We start from the raw sequence: 23135 nt of genomic DNA, 5'->3' as shown, positions 1-23135 counted from the left end.
AATTATATAATCAAGTAAGACTTCGGTCTGTTGTCTGAAACAAAACTGCTGGTGTGCACACTCCTATCAATTTCCCTGTAAAATTTACCTAGTTTTGATAATGTAAATAAATTTCACTTCTGGGTGTAACGTTTTTTCCTAGTTCTTAATTTGTCCCCTTGCCCCTCCTGCAGAGTTGAAATACTGATTAACAGGAAATAGGGGTTGGCACTGCTCGTTTTATCCCGAGGCATACTTTCCTTATGCAAGGAAAGCAACTAAGACCATTTTGGAGGGCTTAAGGTTCTCAAGGGCCTCCAAAAAAAGCACAACAAAAAACACAATCTTAACGCCAATTGTTGGGATCTGACGTTTCCTGAATAATGTGTGCTTTCACAAAACCCAAGTATGATTATGAATTTTAACTATTTTAGTTCAGCAGTCCTCCAAATCAACTTTGCATTTGGTTTCAATCATCCCTGGCCTGCAGCAGTAAACAATGTATTGTTAGTACTGGCATATAAAAATCCGAGGTTTTTTTGCCTTAAGGCAAGAATTTCAAGACTTATTTATCCAATCCCTAAATTATCCAATAGCTCTCCTATGGTTCTGACATTATTTGTCTCTTAATTGGTGTATGCCAACAGTCAACCCAAGGGACTCACCAGAAGATGACTATCAGAGCACATGAACAGATGACTTGTTTCCTATCCCAGAATAGGAAAGGAATCTCCACCCATCAAACCTGGTAAGCTCTAAATTTTCAAGGTCTGCTGCCTGTAATACACTCCTGGTATTAATTTATAAGTCAAAATGCTTCCAGATCCAAAAGCTCAACGGATCACTAGCTTTAAAAAAAAAACCACCATAGCAGAATAATGGGTAGCTTACATGATTTAATTGCAAGCAACACCCCCTGGGATACATGAATTAGACATGGATGCCTTCTAAAGTTCCTCTAGACCTGAAGTCAGTTAGAAGGCTGGGAAATCTATTTCTTACTTCACATACTATAATATGAGAGAGAGGTAGGTCTTTGGTAGGGGAACTCATTCAGTGAGACCTACACTGATGTCCACAGTTCTCACTCACTGCTTAGGTGCTGGCCTGTCCTTTCCCCTAGCAAGAAAGCTTCTAAGTGGTACCATGTTCCTTCATGTACATCCTTACCACTACAGAACTACAACTCCTTCTGGACCACATTCTACAACTATCCGGGGTGCCAAAGTCTTACTCTCAAACTAGTTGACAATAAATTTCAAACAGTTCCAGGTAATTTTTAGAAACACAATCATGCAGAATTTTACATGAGTTTCTAAAGTATGAGTCAGGTATGCATGTGAGACACCACCCAGTGCGACAAATTAAGGCTTGCTAATATTGCCTATAAATCATATATATGTATTTTTAAGTAGGCTCCATGCCCAACATAGGGCATGAACTCACTACCTTGAATCAGGAGTTGCATGTTCTACCAACTGAGCCAGCCAGGCACCCCATCACCATTACTCTCATTCATCTGATTATCTAGAGTAGTGGCAGAATGGCATCACCCATAGACTGGATGGAGATATGCCCACATCTGGATCCTGGCATGGCCATTTAATAGTCATTTAACTTCAGGTAAGGTGCATCTCATGGCTGCTACTGGCTGCTACTGACTAAATGAACTAATATATATGAAGTATTTTAAATTACTTGCCTACTCCATTTCCCCTTGAACTGGCCACCCCCAGGACAGGTGTGGAGACTAGACTCATGTATTGTACTATCATCTTAACGAAGACAATCACTCAAGTAACTAACTCCCCTCTTAAACGTATTTTCTAGAACGTATAATTTAACTATTAAAAAAAAAAAAAAAAAAAGGCAAAGAGAATACATTTCAGCCCAAGGGTTACCATACAAGGGACTAAAAACTATTTTAAAAAACCCTCTAAGTTAACAAGGTTAAAACAAAATCTTCTAGGTCAACTGAGTTGTACCAGCCTTTTACTCTTTTCATTTGCATTTATTTAAACACAGTTCTCAAAACATTTGAGTGAAATTGGGCTTCCTTTGGTAAGCAAAGGACCTGAAAATAATATTTAAAAAATGAACAGGCAAATCTTCAGTTCATCCACAATACAGGTGTAGTGTTCCCTTCTCTTTTCCCGAACTCTGAAGCACTCATTTTTTCCATAGTCTAAAAAGCTAGAAGAACAAGAGTACATTTGTGGTGGAATGTATTGTCGTTTGCTGATAACTAGTTGAAATACCATTATCCCCTTGTAACAGCTTTAAGAAATAGCCTTTTAAAGGCATACATTGTGTACCTCTTTTCTTATTCCCTGCTTTATATGATACAGATTACATAAAGGCTGACAAATCCACATTTATATAAGCATTAAGCATTGGCTGTATTGAAAGTTCTTTAGTTCTAATACTAGCAGTACAGGGTTACAGAGCATAATTTTTAACACTTAGTTGCAGGTATATTAAGTATAGTATGTCTCACGGATTGGAGGAAAATGGGTATTTTTGTCTCGAAATTTACTACTGACAACCTAATCTGAACTGTTTTGCTAAGCATTGATGTTAGAAAGAAAAGTAAAAACCAAACTTTATTGTTGCTTTTTACCATTTGGTAGCATTTTACACACAGGCTTCGATCTTCAGAATACCCTGGATTCAGTAGAAAAACCTTTTAAATGAAGTTTTGTACAATAGAAACTTCTCAGCAGTCAAAATTTAGACTGTAAAAAAATACATGCAAAACATACTTTTCTGAAAACACTTAACTTTGAACAAAGCACCGAACTACACAAATGCAGAATGAAAACAGCATTTCAACTCCACCAAAAGTAGTCATCATAAAAGGTGTAAAAGTCACCTAACTTCACTAGGCACTGTTCACTTTTTAAACAGGAGACAATAAAAAATATTGTCCACAAACAATATCCCAACTCTAGGGTAGGCTTCAGAAAGTCTTCAACTTCATGCTTTAATAGCGACCTAGGAAGAAATCATAATCAGTCTTTCAGTATTAAAGCATATTTATCAAGCACAATTTAGTGTTGAGATTTTTTTATAGACTATTCCACCATTAGAAAATTCTATGCACCAGATTCTCTCCTGAAAAGGGCTACACTAGAAATCAAAGAACCAACACTGAATAGGAATAGCTAGGATGTATAACTCCACCCCCAAATAACTAAGGTTTTAAAGTCACCCAAATGTTTCCAGGCTGTATAAAAATTACAACCCCTCCTGAAAAAAAAGGCTACAAATGGGGACCAGAATGCAGTACACATTTACTATTTTAATTAGCATTAAGAATAACATCCCAAGGATTGTTTTCATATACTACCTTGAACCCTACACACAAAAACTGAGGATGGGTGGGTGGATTTTAATACATATAAAACTACCTGAATTATCCCACTACCGTAGTTCGTTAACTTCAAACTATACTAATATATAAAATCATGTCAAGTTAAAAACTTACGAGGTGAGTATGATCGAGATCTAGAACGTGATCTGTATCCTCCGCGACTATAGTAAGGAGAAGGTGACCGCCTTCTGTAAACAAATGCCAAGACCATCTAAGACTCCACAGATTGAAATAAGACTGACATATAAAGACTGCAACAGTCACAGTATTTCAAGTCTGTTTTAGATTAACAAAACCACTAATCCCAAGCACACCTTCATAAACTAACACCCAAAACAAATTTTACTAGTACTTCAAGGAGGTTTTATAAGACTGACTTGAATATTCACTTGCTTATTTAGATGCTCATTAAAAGCTAACAAAAATGCAGTAACACACAAAAAATAGCTGTAAGGAATAAAGACTAAGAATATTATGGACGCTTAATCAGCAACCTTAACTTATACCATTGTTGCGTATTAAGGTACAAAGGGGGCCACTGAGTAATTACCTAGTATAAGCCCAATTTATTTCTGTAAACACACAAATGAAGCGATGTATACACTATCATTGGTTTGTTATTTGATGGATTTCGTGCAATCCAATTATGTGATGCAACTTAACAAAATACTAGTAACCAAGTGTCTTTAGGTGAGTCATTCTACTCTGTACTGTGCAGATTTTAAAATCCTCTCCTGCCATACCTGTAAATCTGATCCCTGTCTTGAGCAGCTCTCCATCCTCCTCCTCCTCCACCTCCTCCTCTGTGAAGGCAGAAAAGCAACACATGTATTTTTTAAGTTTTAAAAACAACATATTATTTATTAATTAAAATCAGAACTCCCACAGAGAAATTTAAGGTCATTTTTTAAAGTAAAGTAATTCAAGTGCTAACTTTTGTCACCCTTTTTTTACACACTGGCATAGAGCTCTCTCTGGTGGCTAAAATGAGTAACAGAACAAATCACACTTCTAAAGTAAATGCTCAACTGAATTAAAATAAAACTTGTAAATTTAATCTTCCCAGCCCCCACAGATTAATCCCTTTAAAGTGGCAATTAACACACAAATGTTCTTTCAAACAAGGTTCTTGTTGGGGATAAAATCCTGGACCACAGTGTCAGAAGCAAGCTTTAAGGACTCACTTCCACAGGTAATAGCTGACAATCATCAACTTCTTTAAACATTCAAACAGTGTACACAAAAACAGATACTCACATCTCAATAAGGCACCAAAGATAACTGTGTGGCCAATATTTATTATCACATGATTTACATTTTCACAAGACAGGGTCTAAATTACCTGCTGCAGCTAAAATAAAGAATTTTCATTTTATCTTCACAGGATTTCTCGGTATGATAGTTATTTCCCTACTACTAATCTCTAAGGAAAAAAGGGATTTTTCTGTATTAAAAAAAACCTCTAGCCATCCTGATACCAAATTACTACCCTTCAGCAATTATTTCTTTGGACTCTTCCCTATATATCCAGTGCATTATGCATTTGAGACACCAAAAATGCTTTATAAAGCAATTACTTTAAAAATACAGCTCATGGAACTTTTTTAAAAAAACAAGCATCAAAGAAGTGAAAAAACTTAAGTATGGTCTATGTAATTTTGGTTCCACTGCCATGCTCAAAACCAGGGATTCCAGTTGGTTTACAGCTTGATGTTTAAAAAAAAAAAAAAAGATTAATATTAAACAGACACTGAACCTTAAAATCTAAACTCTAGTCCTACATTTATTTCTTAGTATAAAAAAGACTTTATTAAGCACTAAAACTTAGTGTTTTTAAGGCACCTGCCTTAAATTATGTTGCAAGTGATTCAGAAGAGAGGATACCCTGCCTTCCATTTTTTGGCTACTTATTATCTCATACAATGGTTAACTTACCTGTACGATCTGCTGTAGTAGTCTCGATCATCATAGCCTCGATCATATCCTCTATCATAGTAATCCCGACGGCGTGAGCTGCCACTATGAACAGTAATACGTCTTCATAAATATATTTCATCCAGTGAAATATATATTCAGAGTTTCTTCATTAATTACCACATGGCCTTCCTCTCCTATCTTCCTAGGTACAACTGTTACTGTTTAAAGCTGTTCAGACAACAGCAGAAGCATGGCTCATTTGGATCCTGGGAGCGGAATTCTAAGAACGTGACTAGGCAACTGCCTCAAGCATCTCTTTACTCTCTTCTGTTGGGCAAAAATAATATCTACTAATAACTCCGTAATTATTAACTCCATATTATTTTCCAACAGAAAAGTTAACCACTAATTTGGGATAAACGTTGTCCTTTCTCTGCTCCCTGAAACAATGTACATAAATACAGTAAAAAAAAAAATCTTTTTGTTAAGGGACACACATTCTGCTAACTTGCTTTCAAAAGTCAATTGTTAAACCCACATATTTTCCTAGAAGAAGGAAAAATTAAATATTTGGAAGAAGGTGGTTTCAGGAGTGGGGAAATTTAAATTAAAAAGAAATGAACGCAGAGCTTTTGATCCATACAAACAGTGATGAGAAGGACAACAAAGGAGAGGTACCCTAGTTCAACGCAAAAACTGTTTTCCACTCTGCTTAATGAAAACAAAAATTTAAAAAAATGCAGAGTTTGTATTAAACCTTTTAACTATAATGGTTAAAATTCCATTATGATAAAAATGGTCTAATTAAGAACATTAATTACCAAGCAAAGCCAGACAGATGTTCTATAGGATATGCTGGGATGTCATCAGTGTGCAGCACATAATAAATGGTTTTCATTGAATATATTCTTTTGACTAGCCTTACCGAGTTAAAAAAGAAAAACCCCACAAAAGAGAAGAATGATTTGCACTGTGGCAAGACTGGGTGAAATATCAAAGATTCTCCCCTTGTACATGGTAGTTCTTTTTTTTTTTAAAGATTTTATTTATTTATTTGACAGAGAGAAATCACAAGTAGTCAGAGAGGCAGGCATAGAGAGAGAGAGAGGGAAGCAGGCTCCCTGCTGAGCAGAGAGCCCGATGCGGGACTCGATCCCAGGACCCTGAGATCATGACCTGAGCCGAAGGCAGCGGCTTAACCCACTGAGCCACCCAGGCGCCCTGTACATGGTAGTTCTTAAAGAAACTGCATTCAGCCATCAATCTTTAAAAGATAAACTTACTAGGTGGGTCTCCCCATGTAAATCCCTGGTGTCGGGGTATGTGGTCTTTTTGTTATAGAGAAATCAACTCTAATCCTACGTCCATCAAGTTCCATTCCATTGGCACGCTCTTTTGCCTTCGAAAGATAATATGGTGTTATTATATACACTTGTGACAAAGCCACAAACTATCCAATATAAATAAGATATAAATATTTTTATAAATATTAACAAATAAGATAGTTTTAACTATAAATATATCCTATTTACAGTACAATAAAACAAAAACTCCTTATCCAAGTTCATTAGTACTCGGGAGCCAACAATAGGACTACTACAAAAAAAAAATACAGGTACACTTTTACTTACTTCCTTGGCATCATCTACATTTTCAAAATATACAAAGGCAAATCCTCTTGAACGTCTAGACTGCTGGTCATATACAATGGACACATCAGCAATGGGGCCATATTTAGAGAATACTTCTCTTAGATCTCTTTCTGTAGTGTACAAGCTCAATCCAAATACTCCAAGACAGCAGTTGGGATCAGGATTTGCCTAGAAATGGAAAAATAAATTTTAAACCTTAAAACATCATAAATCAGTTTAAAAACAAAAACAACAACAACAAAAAAACCCAAAAAACTTTTATCACCCAAAATGTCACTAATTATAAAGTAGATTTAAAATTTAAAATTGGTATTTCTTTATAAAAAAAGATTTTACTGGGGCGCCTGGGTGGCTCAGTGGGTTAAAGCCTCTGCCTTCAGCTCGGGTCACGATCCCAGGATCCTGCTATCGAACCTCACATCGGGCTCTCTGCTCAGCGGAGAGCCTGCTTCCCTTCCTCTCTGCCTACTCGTGATCTCTGTCAAATAAACGAATAAAAAAATCTTAAAAAAAAAAAAAAAAGATTTTATTTATTTGATAGAGACACGAGAGGGAACACAAGCGGGGGGAGCAGGAGAGGGAGAAGCAGACAGCTCGATGTGGGCCTTGATCCCAGGACGCTGGGATCATGACCTGAGCTGAAGGCAGCCGCTTAACGACTGAGCCACCCAGGTGCCCTAAAATCCCGTTATGTTATGGCAATAGCTGCAAGCATTAAAAATGGGCAGAAAAGGGGCACCTAGATGACTCAGTTAAACATCAGACTTGATTTTGACTCAGGTCATGATGTCAGGGTTGAGATCAAGCCCAACATCCAGCTCCACACTGACCGTGGAGCCTGCCCAAAATTTTCTCCCGCTGTAACAGCCTCCACCCCCCACCAAAGAAAATACTGGAAAGAGGATTTCAACCTCAGAACTGTGTGTGTATGTAGGGGGGAAATAAGGACTCATGCTAGTGAATATCAAAACTGGTATTTTGGTGGGAAGATACTGGAGAGCAGTTTGCCCAAGGTACTCACCTCTTAGGAATTTATTCTAGACATAAGAATAATGAGAGTAGCATTACCTCTGTAAGCCAGAGGGAAAAACTGTCTCAGGGAAGATAAGCCTTAATACCCAAAATAAACTCACTTAAAATTAAACGGAAAAACTAAGAAGCATTCTAAAGAGTATTAAAGCTAATCCAGAAAACTTCAGTAATAATATGGTAATAAATGGTAATGTACAACAGGGATTTTTTTTTTGGATGAGCTGATACACCACTGTCACAGTATTTTGCTTACATGTGATTGATAGCCCAAATGTAGACCATTACATTAATACCTCTTAAAGAGACTTACCTCAAAACACTAAAATGTCTCTAAACAACTCATGTGCATACTGCTAAAGTCTACTGTCAAATGTATCAGTTCTAATTTCAAAACAAGAGAGAGACATAATTCTTAAAACAATTATTTTTTTCTTACCCGATTCCCAACATGACGCCTGCGAGTGGACATGGGAGAATGACTGTGGCTATGCCGTCTTCGATAATCTCGACTGTAAGACCTGCTACGGGATCGTCTATGGGAGCGAGACCGAGATCTTGATCTTGTGTAATGCCTTCGAGAACTTCTTCTGGATCTAGACCTGTAAGACAAAGGGTTCGGGGTTATAACTAACTGATGAATACAGCTTTCAATTCTTTTAATCATTTGGAGTTAAACTCCAAAAGACAGAACACAATTCAGACATATATTCACATGAGATTGAGATTTTTCTTCTGTATCTACAGTCATCTGAACCCTGCTAGAAGAGCTCCAAACGACTATCAGCTCTCTTCCATTTCTTTAAATAAAGATCAAAATTAATGTACTCAAGATCGGTAACACACTCAAAAATCTGGTAAATATAAAACATGCAGTACTTCATACTAGCTGGATTTGTGCCCACCTTTTCCCTCAGTGTACCACCCTCTAATTTTTCGGTTTCTCCCATTATGCCCACCATTCACTTAAGATAAAATCACCATCATCATAATTTTCTCCAACAGTGTTTTAAAACCAATCAATCGCTCTTAACTAGAGTGACAGGAGTTGTCATCTAAACCAGACAGGACACGTTGGAAGAGAGAAAAGAGGTGCAGTTAATTATGCCTGACAATAGGCATAAACTGGGGCTGTCCTGGGCATACAAGGACATATACCCTACTTCTGACCAACATTTAAAAAAAAAAAAGAAAAAGAAAAAAGCACTGTGTTAAGGTATTATATGATTTATACACACATGTATATAATATTAGGCTATACCTATTTATCAAGAATTGCAGTTATGAAAGCCAATGTTCTGCAGTCTATCTGTCATACATAAACTCATAGCGAATCCTCACAATTCTGAAGAACTAGTACTATTACTAAACCGCCTTCTAAAGATAAGGAAGCTAAGGTAGAAAAAGGTTAAGTAATCTGCCCAAGCCAGAAAAAACAGAGGTAAGATTTGAACCCTAATGCCAAAAGCCCAGGCTCTTAATCACTTAGTCTTCTGTCCCAGAACTTATGTAAGTACATTACTAGTACCAATTTTAAATAAGCCAACTAATGATCTAACCCTCTCTATCTACCTAATTTACAAAGCACACACCAATTTCAAAGCTAAGAGTACAGAAGAAAATCCCAAGACAGTCTTTCTTACCTAGATTCAGATCTGGACCTGGACTTTGATCTGGAACGCCTGGAATCTTCCTTGGAGCGAGACCTTGCTGGGGTATGCCTTGCAGATTTCCCAGATCCATGAGCACTTCCACTTCTGGAAGCAGAACGGGATTCCTACACGTAGATGTCAAAAGTTTAATTTGTATACTTTCTGGGCAACTTTAAAAACAAATAAGCTGCTGTGAGGTAAATGGTGAGGGAAAGCAATCCCCTTCCAAGATAAGAAAACATAGGTAAGGGCAGGAACTGAATATACCTGGTATATTTACATTGCTCCAACTGACATAAGCCAATTAATTTGAACTTCCACCTTTTCTGGAGCTGGGATAAGAGTTAACTGATCCCACACTCTTCAGAAAGGGGTGCCAAAGCCAAGCAGTTAAGGGAACTGTCCAAGGATTGTGTTTTGGAACTGTTACTCCATAAAGACTAGGGTGAGAAAGAATCTTATTAACTATGACACCTATATCTTATACCTATGTATCAATCAAGCTGCCATCAACAAAATAAAACCCTATCAAAGTCATAAAACTTTTAAAATGCTTTTTCCCCCATAAGACCTCAACTTCTCAAGTTTTATTTATTTTTGAGTGGGAAAAGAGGCAAGGACAATCTGTTTCAAGTCTTAGAAAAGACAGAAACCTAGTGGAAAGCAAGGACCAGTCTGAAGGACACAAAACCTTATTCCATCTAACCATGGTGGGAGGCCCTAAGAATCTCAAAGCAACCAGATGGAACCACAGCAGAAAGGCAGTGAACTATGCAGAAAGGAGCTGAGAGAGTGCCAGAGATCGACAGCTTCCTGGGCTAAATGGAGATGAACCAAGGCAAACTGATGGGGATCTAGGAATAAGAAGCCAGGTAAGTTACATAAAGGACCTATTAAAACCAGAAGAGATTAAATCAAGGGCTCCTACCAAGGTCCGTGAAAGGAGGGAACGCAGAATTGTATGAAAAACCAAAGTCTTGGTACACACTATATAGCCATGGCTTTCCCAATCAAAACTAGACTACCTGATTAAGTGACACAGAAAGGAAAATCTATGAAGAAACCAGCAAAAGAATGGGGAAATGGTAACTGGCTCATCAGGGAGTCAAAACTTCCAGTCAGCTCATCAGCAAAAAAGACATACATATAAAGTAATGGAACAAAGATATGTTCTGCCAAGACACCAAAAACAGAAACAGTGGATTAAGAGAACAAACCCACTCAGTCTGACAGCAAATGTGTATCATCAAGCAAGACCACCTTATTTTAGGTTCCAACTTAAGGCAAATTAAAAGGCATCAAGTCTAGTGAGTCTTTCCACCCAAGGTAGAGGAGAACCAGCCAGACCCAAAAGGAAGCAACATATTACCCTAAAGACCCAAAGTTAAAAGCTACTGGATAAAACTGCCACTGGAGACCTCCCAGTGTGATACACTTTCAGAATATTCTGGCCATTCTTGGTAGAATAGGATTTTAAATTATAGTGGAAGCCTTTTTAGATACGCATAATGGGAGATAATCTGGAAGATCATTTCTGTGATGCTCAGGAAAAAAATGTATATGCAATACAGAAGAAACTCAAGTTTTAAGTTTAGGAAAGGAGAGTTACTCAGCCAGTAAAATGAGTTCTGGTCTCTAAGCCTGAAAGAACTCTAGAAACTTCCAATTAAGATTTCAGTTGTTATAAAACATGGTGTAAAGGGACATGAGATATGATAGCCTCCTCTCCATCCCATGGGCTGACTGTAAAAAGGTTCAAAGAAAAAGATAACATCCTTATTAGTGAGAACAGCTACCTTTAACAAAGAAGGGTTAAAGGATGTACTGCAGTTTTGGGGACCCCAATTAATCTCCTGGCATCCTCTGGCAAATATTCTGCACATTGACATTTAAAAACACAATCCACCTCCCTCTCCTTGGACAAAGAAGTTCTCAAAAAACAGGGGCACGGTTTCCTTTTTACCACAGGCAAAAGCTAACCTAGAAGGAGACAACAGAAAAAGCGACCCCAAAAGTTAACTGCCTTCATTTATTCCAATGCTAGAAAAGATTACTTCATGGAATGATTACAGCTTTTAATGAAAACCAAAGAAAACAATTTACTCTGAAAAGGAGAGCTAAATACTCTCACAATAACTACTCACAACAGAGTTAAAAGATTAGCAATAAAGTATTATATTTAACAAATCAGTCAGCCTAGGGATCGGAATATAAAGGAACAAAGTGTAGAAAGTCAACGTGTCTCTTGCTTCATAGAACAGAAAAACCTTTTTCTAAGGCTTCACCAGTCTCCCCACTGGTAAGAGACTGCTTTTTAGCCTAGCAGATTAAGGGTAAAAGATACAGTTATCTGTGACTTTCCTTTCAGCCTCTAAAACTAACTGGCTGTATGCACATACATTTTGTGAGTAATCACTTCTTAGGCCAAGAATAGAGCAAACACCAGCCAGAATGCAAAGACTTTCCCTTTTACACTGTTGTTCGGTCAGGCTTAGGCTAATACCTAAACAATGCCTCCACCTCTTTATCTTCCTCGTCAAGGATGTTTCCTCTAAAGAAGTTAAACTTTTTGCAGATATTTTGGCAAATACATATTCAAGGAAATTTAGCCTGTCCAGAAGAAATGAGACCTAAAATTATTAGCCAAATCTAAATACAGAGTTAACTTTAAACATTAATCTACCAGCAAATCTACAAAACCAGCTGGGAAAGCCTCCACAACACAAAGAAAACTCAAAAGTCCACTCTCAGGACTAAAAAATTTTGTGTCAATGTCTTAAAACCCTACCAGAAACACTATTCTGGACCTTCAATACCTCAAAGAACCATGAACTTAAAGTTAATATAAGTATCAAAGCCAAGAAATTCCCTGAGTTTTTGCTCAAAGTATCAAGTTTTTGTAGATTGAGCTTAATTATAATATTAACAATATACATCTTAAAAGAAGGTAAGAAAAAAAAAAAACAAAACTCAAGACTTTCAACAAAATAACCTTCATCTCCCCCTATTCCGAGAACGGCACTATCTTAAAAAATAGCTTTCTGAAACAGATAAAGGAAATGGAAATCATCTAGAACCATCAAATTGCTAGGTTTCTCCTCTATTATTTTTAGCAACTAGATTTTGAACAGTGGCTCTTAACCACAGGTATGCAGTAACCTACATAGCATTTAATAATACAAGTCCCCAAACTAGAGCTTATTACTATTAGTAATTCTGGTGTTGGTCTTCTACATTTCTTAGAAGCACCATACATATTTATGATGCCAATTAAGGCTCACTGATTTACTCGATTTTAGAGTTTTATGCTACCTGCCTTTTTTTTTTTTTTTTGCAAAAGCATCTCCTTGGAACCTTGTTTCTCTCATTTTCATTTCCACCTGCCTCAGGACAAGAGGACTATCTCCCTCTTACCTCCCCAACAGCCAGGGTAGGGGTGAGAGAGGAGGCACTGTCAGACTCAAAGATACTGTGGCCAACAGGTGATGGGGGGGGTGGGGGTGGGGGACACGGACCCTGAAGGATGGGATGGTCCACCAGAATCAGTTTTAGTTTCACCACACATCTATCCAGCTTAGACCATATAATCATATTCCATAATGCTTTACTTCCACTTAAGAGGCTTAACAGGTCTTTCCTCTTTTGGACCCCAAGGACCTTTCAGGTCTCCTGATAGAAGAATCCACGGACTTGATGAGAAATAGAATATCCATTCACATCTCTCTTACCTCAGCTCTCTGCCTAATCTGTAAGTAATTCAGAATGCAAAATTAACATTAACTTAATGTTATTAGTTTATACATGGCAAAAAAAATTTACAAACCAGTAACTGGGACAAAGCAAAAGCTGGAAAACTACTATAAACGGCAATAATTTTCTTCTCCTTGCGAAACACAGAAATAATTATAAAAAGCACAAATCTCACATTGACAGTTGGCCCTAAAACCCCGGAGAACAGATCCTTCTAGAAATGTCATTTAAGCCACTTTTTCCAAGAGCTAGACAATCTAACAACTCTCAGAGAAAAGTTTTTTTTAGGTTGTCTTCATTTCAGGAAGAAGTGGTACCTTTGGCTTTCCTGACAGAGGACAACTGTTGGTTAGCTACCACTGGATATTATTCTGACCCATGTCCTTGTCCCATCCAACTGAAAGCAACATTACATCGATCATCTGATTCTTTTATTCGACTAAAACAAAACACACAGATGGGGAAAGAACAATTTTCAGGGTTTTTTTTCCCCCCAGTAAGTACTGGGAGTGGGGAACCAGAATAAAGCTACTTTATAATCTATACCTCTCACATCACTAACAGTTAAGTGTTAATAGCAGAAAATGAGAAAAGGGAATAAAGCTGTTTTCTGAATAAAGCATCTACCACTACTGCCACTTTGAGTCAGAGATCCTGTTCACTTGTATGACCCACCTCGTTCTAAGGCAAGCTGCTATTTAAAAAAAAAAAAAAAAAAAAAAAAAAAAACAATGATCCTAGTCATTCAGCTGGAAAAGGCATTGAACAGAAATGAATTAAGTACCACTTGTGAATTTAGAACCTGCAACCTAAAAGGTAGGGCCTAATTGGTCATAGCTTTCCACTATGCCATCTGGAAAAAAGAGTATTTTCATAAAGGCCAAAAGGAGCTAACTATCCGGCTCACTGGTTTGCTTCAATTTTGAGGGTTCGGTTCTATAACTATCCCGAAGACATTCTTTAGGAAAACTATGACAAACACAGAAAACATTGTATTATACATTTTTCAGTATTGAAGGACAGGGGTCAGTGTATTTTAAGAGTCCACAGAGGTGGCACAAACCACCAATTCCAACTCTGGAGGACTCCCTCATACCCCAGGACCAGCAGAGTTAGATGAAAAAAATCTAGAGGGACAACATTAAGCCAACTGTTACCCATGCTGGAGAGCTCATTCCTGCCTCATATTTGACTACAAAGGGTTATTTTTTTTTAACTGCATTTCAATCATTTGACTAAGAAGTTAAAATTAGAATTACCTAATTTAAACGTTTCCCCTGGAAGGCACTTCTTTGCCCTGTATATATTTTCTTCTATTAAACAAATAATGCATGCATGTTTAGCAAAATATACAGGGACACATAAACAGACTAGTAATTACTTAGCGTAGTGCTTTCTGATTCCAGATTACTTCTTATCTTAACTTCATTTTTATTTCTTTTCTTCATTCTTCCGTTTCAAATTCTGACTTCTTTCATCTTCCCCACTTCACACAAATTGCTCAATATTCTACAAGTGGGACTTCTGGTCTGATAATTAGCATGCATTCTTTCTTTTATTTTTTCAAATTTCAGCTTCACTTATTCCTGAGCTTCAAATACTCATTTATAAAACTTGTCAAATGACGACTTCCGCATTTTCCTTCTTCAACATTAACCTTAATAGAAAAAGAACAGGATGAAGATATTTTAAAACTCCAGGATAATATCCAGTGCCAAAACTGAAACTAGAAAAAAAAAATCCCTTTTTTTGGACTTAAAAAAAAAAAAAAAAACACAAAAAAACAAAAAACCTACAATATGCAGCTCAAAAAACTGAAACTAGCTTCCTGTTGGTTCTAAAATACATAAGGTAATCAACCTCAACTGTCTACTTCAAATAGATTTATCATGCTTAAGTTAAATGCGAAGTGCGCAACTGAACATTTGCTGTTCATCTAACATTAAAAAACTTTAATTACATTTCACACTTCTTACTTATTGTACTCATCAAGAGAAAATGTTAAGTGTCAAAAGCACATCTCTAGTCAAAAAGTGACACATTAATACAAAAGTGCAAGAAAGGAAAGCACGGACAATTCATTTGTACAATGATGACAAGGCTCAGGGTTGGAGAGGCTTACAACTTGTGACTTTTCTACATTATAAAGTAAAGAAATATATTTAATGTCACAGTGAAGAAATGTAGTTAATGTCACACATTTTTGTACTGCATATTTAAAGAGCTCTGAGAAAACAGTGTCAGGGAAATCAGAAAATTTGGGCTAAAGTGCTCAAAACCCACCCCCTAAGAAAGCTGCTCTAGTGACATTTTAGAATTATGAATGGTTCAACTACTAATTTAGCACTAACATAATAAAAAGACAAAATCAGGTCAACCAACTACTATATCCAAGTAGCTATGAAGGAAAGCAGAACAAATCTGAATCCAACAGTGGTGTTTTCAAAGAATCTTTAAAATTCCCCCTCAATGAACAAAGTATTAAAATCTTCCTCAGTCCAAAGGAGAAATCCGACTTTTTAAGGTGGCAATATTGGGAGAAAATTATAGCTCACCTCCTGAAATTATTAAAAAACAAAAAAACAAAACTCGTATCACTTAACAGATCAATAAAGTATAATAGTGTCTGTTAAACACCCTGAACACAATAGTCCTCACAAAACAGCCTGGTTCTCCTTGTTATTCTGTACTTCACCTTATGATCTTTCATTTTGTCAAGTCAACAATTTCCTCTCTATTAGTTTTATTTTCTTTTGGGGTGACTGGGTTAAATAGTTTTTTAAAAAAGGAAAAAAAATAAGTCCTTGTAACTCTAACTGGGTATAAAGACAACCATGGCTATCGTGGAAGTGTTATGATGTCTTTCCTAAGAAAGCACAATTTTCAGACTAGTTTTTTTTTTTTGAAAGTCAATTGTTTATTTAATTCAGGAAAAATTTTAAATAGTTTTTTAAGGGAGTCACAGTAATTGATTTTCTTTTAATATCCATCACTAAAATGTAATGGGAAGGTTTGCTGGCAGCACAAATGTAATCGTGGAATCAGAATGCCCAAGCAGGTTTCCTCTTTACTGCCTCCTAAAGAGAACATACAGATACAGGGCTTAGATGCAGAAGATACTAGAATGGAGGAGGCCAAAGCTCTAGGTATCAGAACTTTTCAATATGGATGCCTTCCTGCCTTTCTTTTATTACCCATTCCCAACCATCTTCCTCCTTTTATATTCGAAGATCAAAACATTGTTGCTACATAATGTAAATATAAGGTTTACTTCAACTCAACTACTAAGCTCAAGTGGCCACTTTAATAAAACCAGATGACCAACTATTGGGCTAATGTTATTGTCCATTTGGTTAAGAGATCCTATTAGAAATAAGCAAAAAACTTCTCCCACCATCAACACAATTTCTGTTTAAAAAAAAAACAAAACAAAACCCGATTCTAGGGATTACAGCTGGAATTCAAATAACATTAAAAACATGTACAAACTCCACCGGCTGCTGACAAGGTAGTATCTTAGAAACTGAAACAGGGCAAAGAAAAGTCTGTTGATACTGCTAGAAATATAAAGGTTAATGCTCACATCAACGGACTATTTTATTTTTCCGTAGTCAAAGTCTACCGGAAGACTGGGTGGAGAAAAGATCTTCAAAAGACTTAAGAAAAATGTCTGGGGATGGGGCAGTGCCCCTTCATCTGACCTGCCTCAATCAGTGGTAACACCATCTCTTGCAGACTCTGATAAGGGGCCTCACACATGCTGAACTATCAGGCGATCCTGCATTGATTAAAGTAGCAATGTGAAAATAACCTCCACAACCTACCTAATTCAAAAAGATTTTGGGGAATTTGAAAAGTCCAATTGCTATAGTGAAACATTTGGGGGGGCCTTTCTTAAAAACAAGATGAAGTGACAACAATACCTAAAATTCGATGTAACCCATACCCAGAACTAAATTGGGTAAACACTCATAATTTCCTAAACTTCAATCACCATCCCTTTTCATAAAATAATTACAAATGAAAACAAATCAGCATAAGACAGAATGCTAAGGCTCAAAATACAGAACTGTAGTTCTGTCCTTCTCTTGGGCAAATATGAAGTATGAAAAAGTTAATATTTATCACTTAGGTTTTGGGCTTTATTGGAGATAAAGGGGGGAAAAGGTAAATGCTATCAACATTAACATCTCTCACCACCTGAATTCCTCTTTAATCTTTTGACAAAACCGGAGTACTTACCTTGTTATCACTTGTAATTTCTGTTTGAAAATGCCACCTTCTAGTTCCAGACAACATCAACATTAAAACATTCTTAGTTAAAATCAAGAAAAATATTCTTCAACCTGGTTTCTTCAAGAGACTTGTACCTAACCAGACTCAGTGAAACAGTGCAAACTATTTCCTCCCAATGGACATTAATTCAATCCTGTATTAAAGGAATTGGTACAATAGCTGTAATTCTTTAGAAAGAAATAGATTGAGATGTTTCAGTTTTTGAAAATCAGAACCCGGAGTTAAGGGCTAAAAACAATGAATACAGAAAGACAACCCAAGATTAAGCAGAAGAGAAAAACTGCAGAAATCTGAAAAGCAGTTTGATGGGATGGTATCTGGATGCTATTCATCTCCATAAAGAATAAGACTAAAGATAATACATCTATATTGCAAATATTTCTACAAAAACTATAGCCCATATTCTACCAGAAAATTTTCTTTAACTGCTTGCTATTATAATCCTAACTACAGGACAGAAATTAAAACCATCTGGTTCACACAGTAATGTTTCCTTAGTTTCTGGATTCTCTAAATATAGATGCATTTGCACAATCTTAAAGAAATTACAATCAATTAGGAAAGTAGAACATTAAACAGGTGCCGAGACCAAACTCACACAAACACCGCATACTCTAAATATTATGACTGCTACTGGGCCTTAAAGATTTATTACCCCTCAACAGTACTATGGATCTCCAAACTTGCTACTTTTATCATATTCTTACTCCGTTCAAATTGTGACATAGCTGCTAATACTACTTTTTGCAAAAGCGCTGGTTAACCTTTTCCCAAAAACTGTCAGCAATTTTTGGACAATACTGGAAGATAACTGAATTTGGAGATCAAAAGTATCTTTGCAGCACCGGTTTGGCTACATCGAGAAAGTCGACTCTAAAGACAAATTTTAATTTAAATCTATCAACTTTCACATGAAAAAACCCACAAAGGTAAAAGCTACTCTACCGTAACTCAATTACGTGAACGACAAAAATTCTATAATATACCCCAAGTGTGCATTCAAAAGGAGATAAGGGGACACACTTAACCACAGTTCTAAGAGTCAATAATTCACTCTATCAGGATGATCAAACTGAGAACAATTTACCGCACACAAACTACCAATCTGTTTAGGAAATGAACTTCTAAAGTACAAATAAGGAAAAAATACCTCTAGAACTATCCTGGGGCTGCAGATACCGGAATATCTGGATCCTGGACAGCTAAATTAAGTGGGAGATGGGGTAGGTTTGCAAGTAGTTGGGATTCCAACCAAAATGAGGATATTTGTATTACACGTGGTTACATTACCAGTACCGATATGGCTTTTACTAATGATTCACATTAATAGTCTGAAGTGTTTGAATGCCCAGAGTGGATTTACAGTAATTTTTCAGGCTCCAGAGAAGCTATTCATAACAGACATGTCCAACATTATTAGCCCGAATGTACTTTTTCACTGCTTTTAGGCATTTTCAAAAGCAATTTAGCTAATCAGACCTGCCTGTCACCCACACCTAGTTTTTACGGCCTTATATCTAAACTGCTCTATTAAGCTTTAGGGTTTTGCCAGACGTTCTTCAGGAACCTCAACATGCTTTTTAAAAGGTCTCTTCTAACCTCTTCAGGCTTCAATACACCAATTGGAAAGCAATCCACATACAAAACAAAACTTCTAAACAACCTGTAAGTATTCTTCTACTTCGAAGTTTAGAAACACTTCCAGGCCTCCTCCCTCTCTCTCTGCCTACTTGTGATCTCTGTCTGTCAAATAAAATGAATAAAATCTTTAAAAAAAAAAGGGGGGGGGGGCATGAAGCCTCTGCCTTCGGCTCACGTCATGATCCCAGGGTCCTGGGATCGAGCCCCGCATCGGGCAGCCTGCTTCCTCCTCCCTCTCTCTCTGCCTACTTGTGATCTCTGTCAAATAAAACAAATAAAATCTTAAAAAAAAAAAGAAGAAACACTTCCAGGATTCAAGACTCGTATGCAAGAAAAAAGTTAATTTTTACCATACAGGCTGAAAATATTTTATTGAGTTTCCTTCCGTAAGACATCAGTGAATACCTATGTAAACAAGACTGTGGAAAAAACTAGGAAGTATGGTTCACTAGGAAAAACAAAACAAAACCAAACCCACAAACAATACGAGAATGTCAAATAATTGGGATGATGTCCCTTGAATGGTCTCAAGCCAGGAAAATACTTCCAACAATTACTTCCTCCCTTATGTAAAATATGCCAGTTTATTTTTGGGCAATTTTTGTCTTCACAAGCACACCACTGGGGGTATATAGCTCAGTGGTACAGCATCTGACTGCACAAGCACACCATTACAAGTACCTTATTCACGTATATGCAACCCAGAGCTCTTCCACTCAGAAACCAGCCATTTTGCATTCTCTCAACAGTCCAAAAAGCACTCAGTAGTTGTTCAGAAAACGGAGACTTTAATTTATCCTTTGCTGTCTGGTACAAACACCAATGATTCGTTTCAACGGCATAGTCTACTGGCAGAATCAGAAATCACATCTTTAACAATTTGTGGGCTCAGTCCAAACTTTCTTACCGTAAGAAAGCCAAGGGCTTAAAAATAATGGTAGGTACATGCACCCGTGACAGTATCATCAATCGCGTTTCGTTTAAGTGTAAAAAGCCAATATTCCTCTGAACAGGTGAAGAAGCCGGGTTATTTCAATCTATTATCAGTGAGATTTGGCTCCAGTTACACAGTTAAGTTCAACAACATGCCAGAAAATAAGAATTTCTTTTTAAAAATACCTTCCTAATTAAGGGCCCCACATCTGTTTTATATGAGTCTACTTGCTAATACATTTTAACAGATTTACCTGACGACCGCTTCTGGGCAGTAGGAGAAAGGGAAAAGGGAAAACCTAACAGGTCAACTGTAAAAGAACCCTACTCATACCTATCAAGTTTAAAGATAGAGTTCTATGATGCTTTTTGTTAACCTCCTAAGAAATTCTTCATAACCTCCGAAAGGTGCAAGATTCTGACAAGCTTTGTATTTTTGCATCTTCATTAATACCCACAGGCTTGCAACCAGCTTTGCATCACGCTTTTTAAGCCCGAAACTGTCTTGTTTCTGCAACTTAATTACCCCCCACCGAACTCCGTATCTGGGTGGTGGAGACTCAGAATATAAGTGTTACCAACACAAGCTGTGGTTCACAGAATCAGAATGCCTCAAAACAAAGGAAATATCGGCGCCATGAACTGTTGCCCGCCAGTTTCTTCAACAGTCCCGTGGAAAATATCCACTCCATAAAACAAGAAAACCTCTGCGGCCTGGGGTCTAGTCCACTGGATGCTCCGGTAACTATTTTTATTTTGAAAGCGCTGTCATGTCGGTATTGAAGAAAAGCACTCCATTTAGGCCTAAAACAAAGCCCGCGCCAACCCCCTCTAGCCGCCCAGAACTTGTCTACCTCGGAGTAGTTTCCCCCACCCTAAAAGAGGCCCCAAGGACACCTCAGATTCCGCCTTTCCGGGGTTTAGAAAACGATCCTTTCTTAAACTAAACGCCGGACAGAACCCCCCAGAGAAGGCTGCCTTTCTTTCTCCACCCCCACGCGGCCCTGTGAGGCGCGGGCCCGCCTTGACGCGCGGCTCCTCCGCCATTTTGTGCCTCTGGCAGAGCGCCCGGCCCGCCAGCCCAAGATGGCGGCAGCGAGGCTTCGCAGGAGAGCAACGGCGAAATGAGATACCGCTCCCCTCCCCCAACACCAAGGGGACGCAGCGGCCATTTTTAATTTTCCCCCTCTTCTAACGGAAAAAAACCGACGTCTCGGGTGGAGGGCCACAAAACCCGCCGGTGTCCTACTTAACGACCGAAATCACTCTCCGCGAAGGCTTTTTAAGCCAACCCCCCCCCATGCTTTCCAGATTCAGAGTTCGGAGCCTAAATCGCTCCTGTCTCCTGGTCTGAGGCCGACGGGCCTGGGAAGAGATGCAAGCTGGAACCACACAGCCGCCCCCTGCACCACCTCTACGTACCCGCTCGCCGTAGTTCTGCTCGCCGCTGTCGCTCATGACTCCTAGCTGCTGTCGCCGCTCGACGTGCTTCAATCGAAGCTGCCAACCTCTTGCGCCTTCTATAGGGAGGCTCCGCCGCAGCCTCTCAGAACGCACACGTTCCCGAGCCGCCGAGGACCGAAGCGCTCCGCACCGCCTCCGCACGGGCTCTAAGTCGGCCGGACGTGACGCGGCGCTCCTTAACCTGGCCCCTCCCCCTTTCAGAACGCGCGCTTTCTTGGCTCCGCCCCTCCGCGCTTGGCCTTCCCTTTCTAGCAGGGGCGCTTCCGGAACCGGACGTGACGTAAGGCCCGCAGCTCGCTGGGCCCTACCCACCATCTCTGGAGCTCAGTGAGGCGGGAAAGTCAGCGTGCTGGATCGGCCTTCTTTTGTGGTTGGTGGTCGCCAAGGGGTGTAGTGATGTCACCGCCAACACGCGAATCAGTTCTGGAACTTTTCAGAGAAGCCGTCCTGGCGGTGGGAGGGAAGAGATGCCTTTTTCTCCCTTCCGTGATTCCTTTCTTCTGCTTTATTAATTTTTGTCTTTTTTGTGCCTTTTTGGTTGGAGTGGGCGGATATCCTATACTGGGTCCCATGCTCCACGTTGCGCTTATTTAACTTCAATTCTGGATGCTTCCTTCCTGAAAAAAACCGATTGAGCACCTATAAAGTGTCCAAGCACTCTTGTCAGTTCTTGCTGTGCTGAAATTAGACGCAATCTTTACTCTGAAAAAGTTAGTGGTCTTGTAAGGGAGAACCATTAAACACAAGTATATGATTTTAAGTGCTAGAGGTGTCTACTGTAATGATATCACAGGTGGATGGTTAATTCATTTATCACCCAACCACATGGTATACAGTGGGTTCTTGAACAACATGGGTTTGAACTGTTCTGATTCACTTATTTTTTGTTGTTTTGTTTTTTGATAAATACAGTACTTTGATAAGTACAGACCTTATCCTCAGCACTTGTCATTTCCCCACCGATTAAAAAAGAAGTATAGTACCCGGGTGGTGAGGTACTTTGGTACCTGTAAAGGGCCATTTGATTTTTTAAAAACAGCTTTATTAAAATATACTGGGGCGCCTGGGTGGCTCAGTGGGTTAAAGCCTCTGCTTTTGGCTCAGGTCATGATCCCAGGGTCCTGGGATCGAGCCCCGCATCCGGCTCTCTGTTCAGCAGGGAGCCTGCTTTCCTTCCTCTCTCTCTGCCGGCCTCTCTGCCTGCTTGTGATCTCTGTCTGTCAAATAAATTAAAACAAACAAATATATATCTATATATATATAGATATATCTATATATATCTATATATGTATATAACTTACCATGCAATACTCCCATTTAAAGTGAACAATTCAAATGTTTTTTGTTGTATTTGCACAACTGTGTAAGCATTACCACAATTTTAGAATAGTTTCATCACCCCTAAAAAGAAATCTGTCATTGTACATCACCCTCTCCACCCTCCTTCTA

The 23135-nt window shown here is 38.3% G+C and overlaps 1 protein-coding gene across 4 annotated transcripts; it reads right to left on the bottom strand.

Moving 5' to 3' along the window:
• Window positions 1-1969: 1969 nt before the first annotated feature.
• On the bottom strand, window positions 1970-21918 carry TRA2B (transformer 2 beta homolog). 4 transcript variants are annotated; one of them, XM_032338328.1, is made up of 9 exons: window positions 21645-21918; window positions 9594-9727; window positions 8390-8552; window positions 6901-7089; window positions 6553-6668; window positions 5288-5371; window positions 4096-4155; window positions 3467-3540; window positions 1970-2973 (listed from the first exon to the last, which is right to left on the bottom strand). In XM_032338328.1, exons 1-9 carry the CDS (start codon window positions 21678-21680, stop codon window positions 2963-2965), a joined length of 867 nt encoding a protein of 288 aa, XP_032194219.1. In that variant the 5' UTR covers window positions 21681-21918; the 3' UTR covers window positions 1970-2962. The 4 variants fall into 4 exon arrangements, with proteins under 4 accessions (XP_032194219.1, XP_032194222.1, XP_032194224.1 ...); XM_032338331.1 differs by lacking the exon at window positions 21645-21918 and adding an exon at window positions 14734-14927; XM_032338333.1 differs by lacking the exon at window positions 21645-21918 and adding an exon at window positions 14612-14725.
• Window positions 21919-23135: the final 1217 nt, after the last annotated feature.

The sequence above is a fragment of the Mustela erminea genome, chromosome 1, assembly GCF_009829155.1.
Source record: "Mustela erminea isolate mMusErm1 chromosome 1, mMusErm1.Pri, whole genome shotgun sequence".
NCBI classification, from domain to species: domain Eukaryota; kingdom Metazoa; phylum Chordata; class Mammalia; order Carnivora; family Mustelidae; genus Mustela; species Mustela erminea.
Note: the sequence above shows the minus strand (reverse complement) of the source record. Positions and strands in the feature narration are given on the sequence as shown.

What these genes read in the sequence shown, in the direction of transcription:
- TRA2B (XM_032338328.1), bottom strand. Translation starts at nt 21,680, where the DNA reads ATGAGCGACAGCGGCGAGCAGAACTACGGCGAGCGG. An exon ending in AGCAGAACTACGGCGAGCGG is followed by an intron (nt 9,728 to 21,644) that starts GTACGTAGAGGT and finishes ATCTACGTGTAG; the next exon opens with GAATCCCGTTCTGCTTCCAG. An exon ending in ATGTAGATGATGCCAAGGAA is followed by an intron (nt 6,669 to 6,900) that starts GTAAGTAAAAGT and finishes TATCTTTCGAAG; the next exon opens with GCAAAAGAGCGTGCCAATGG.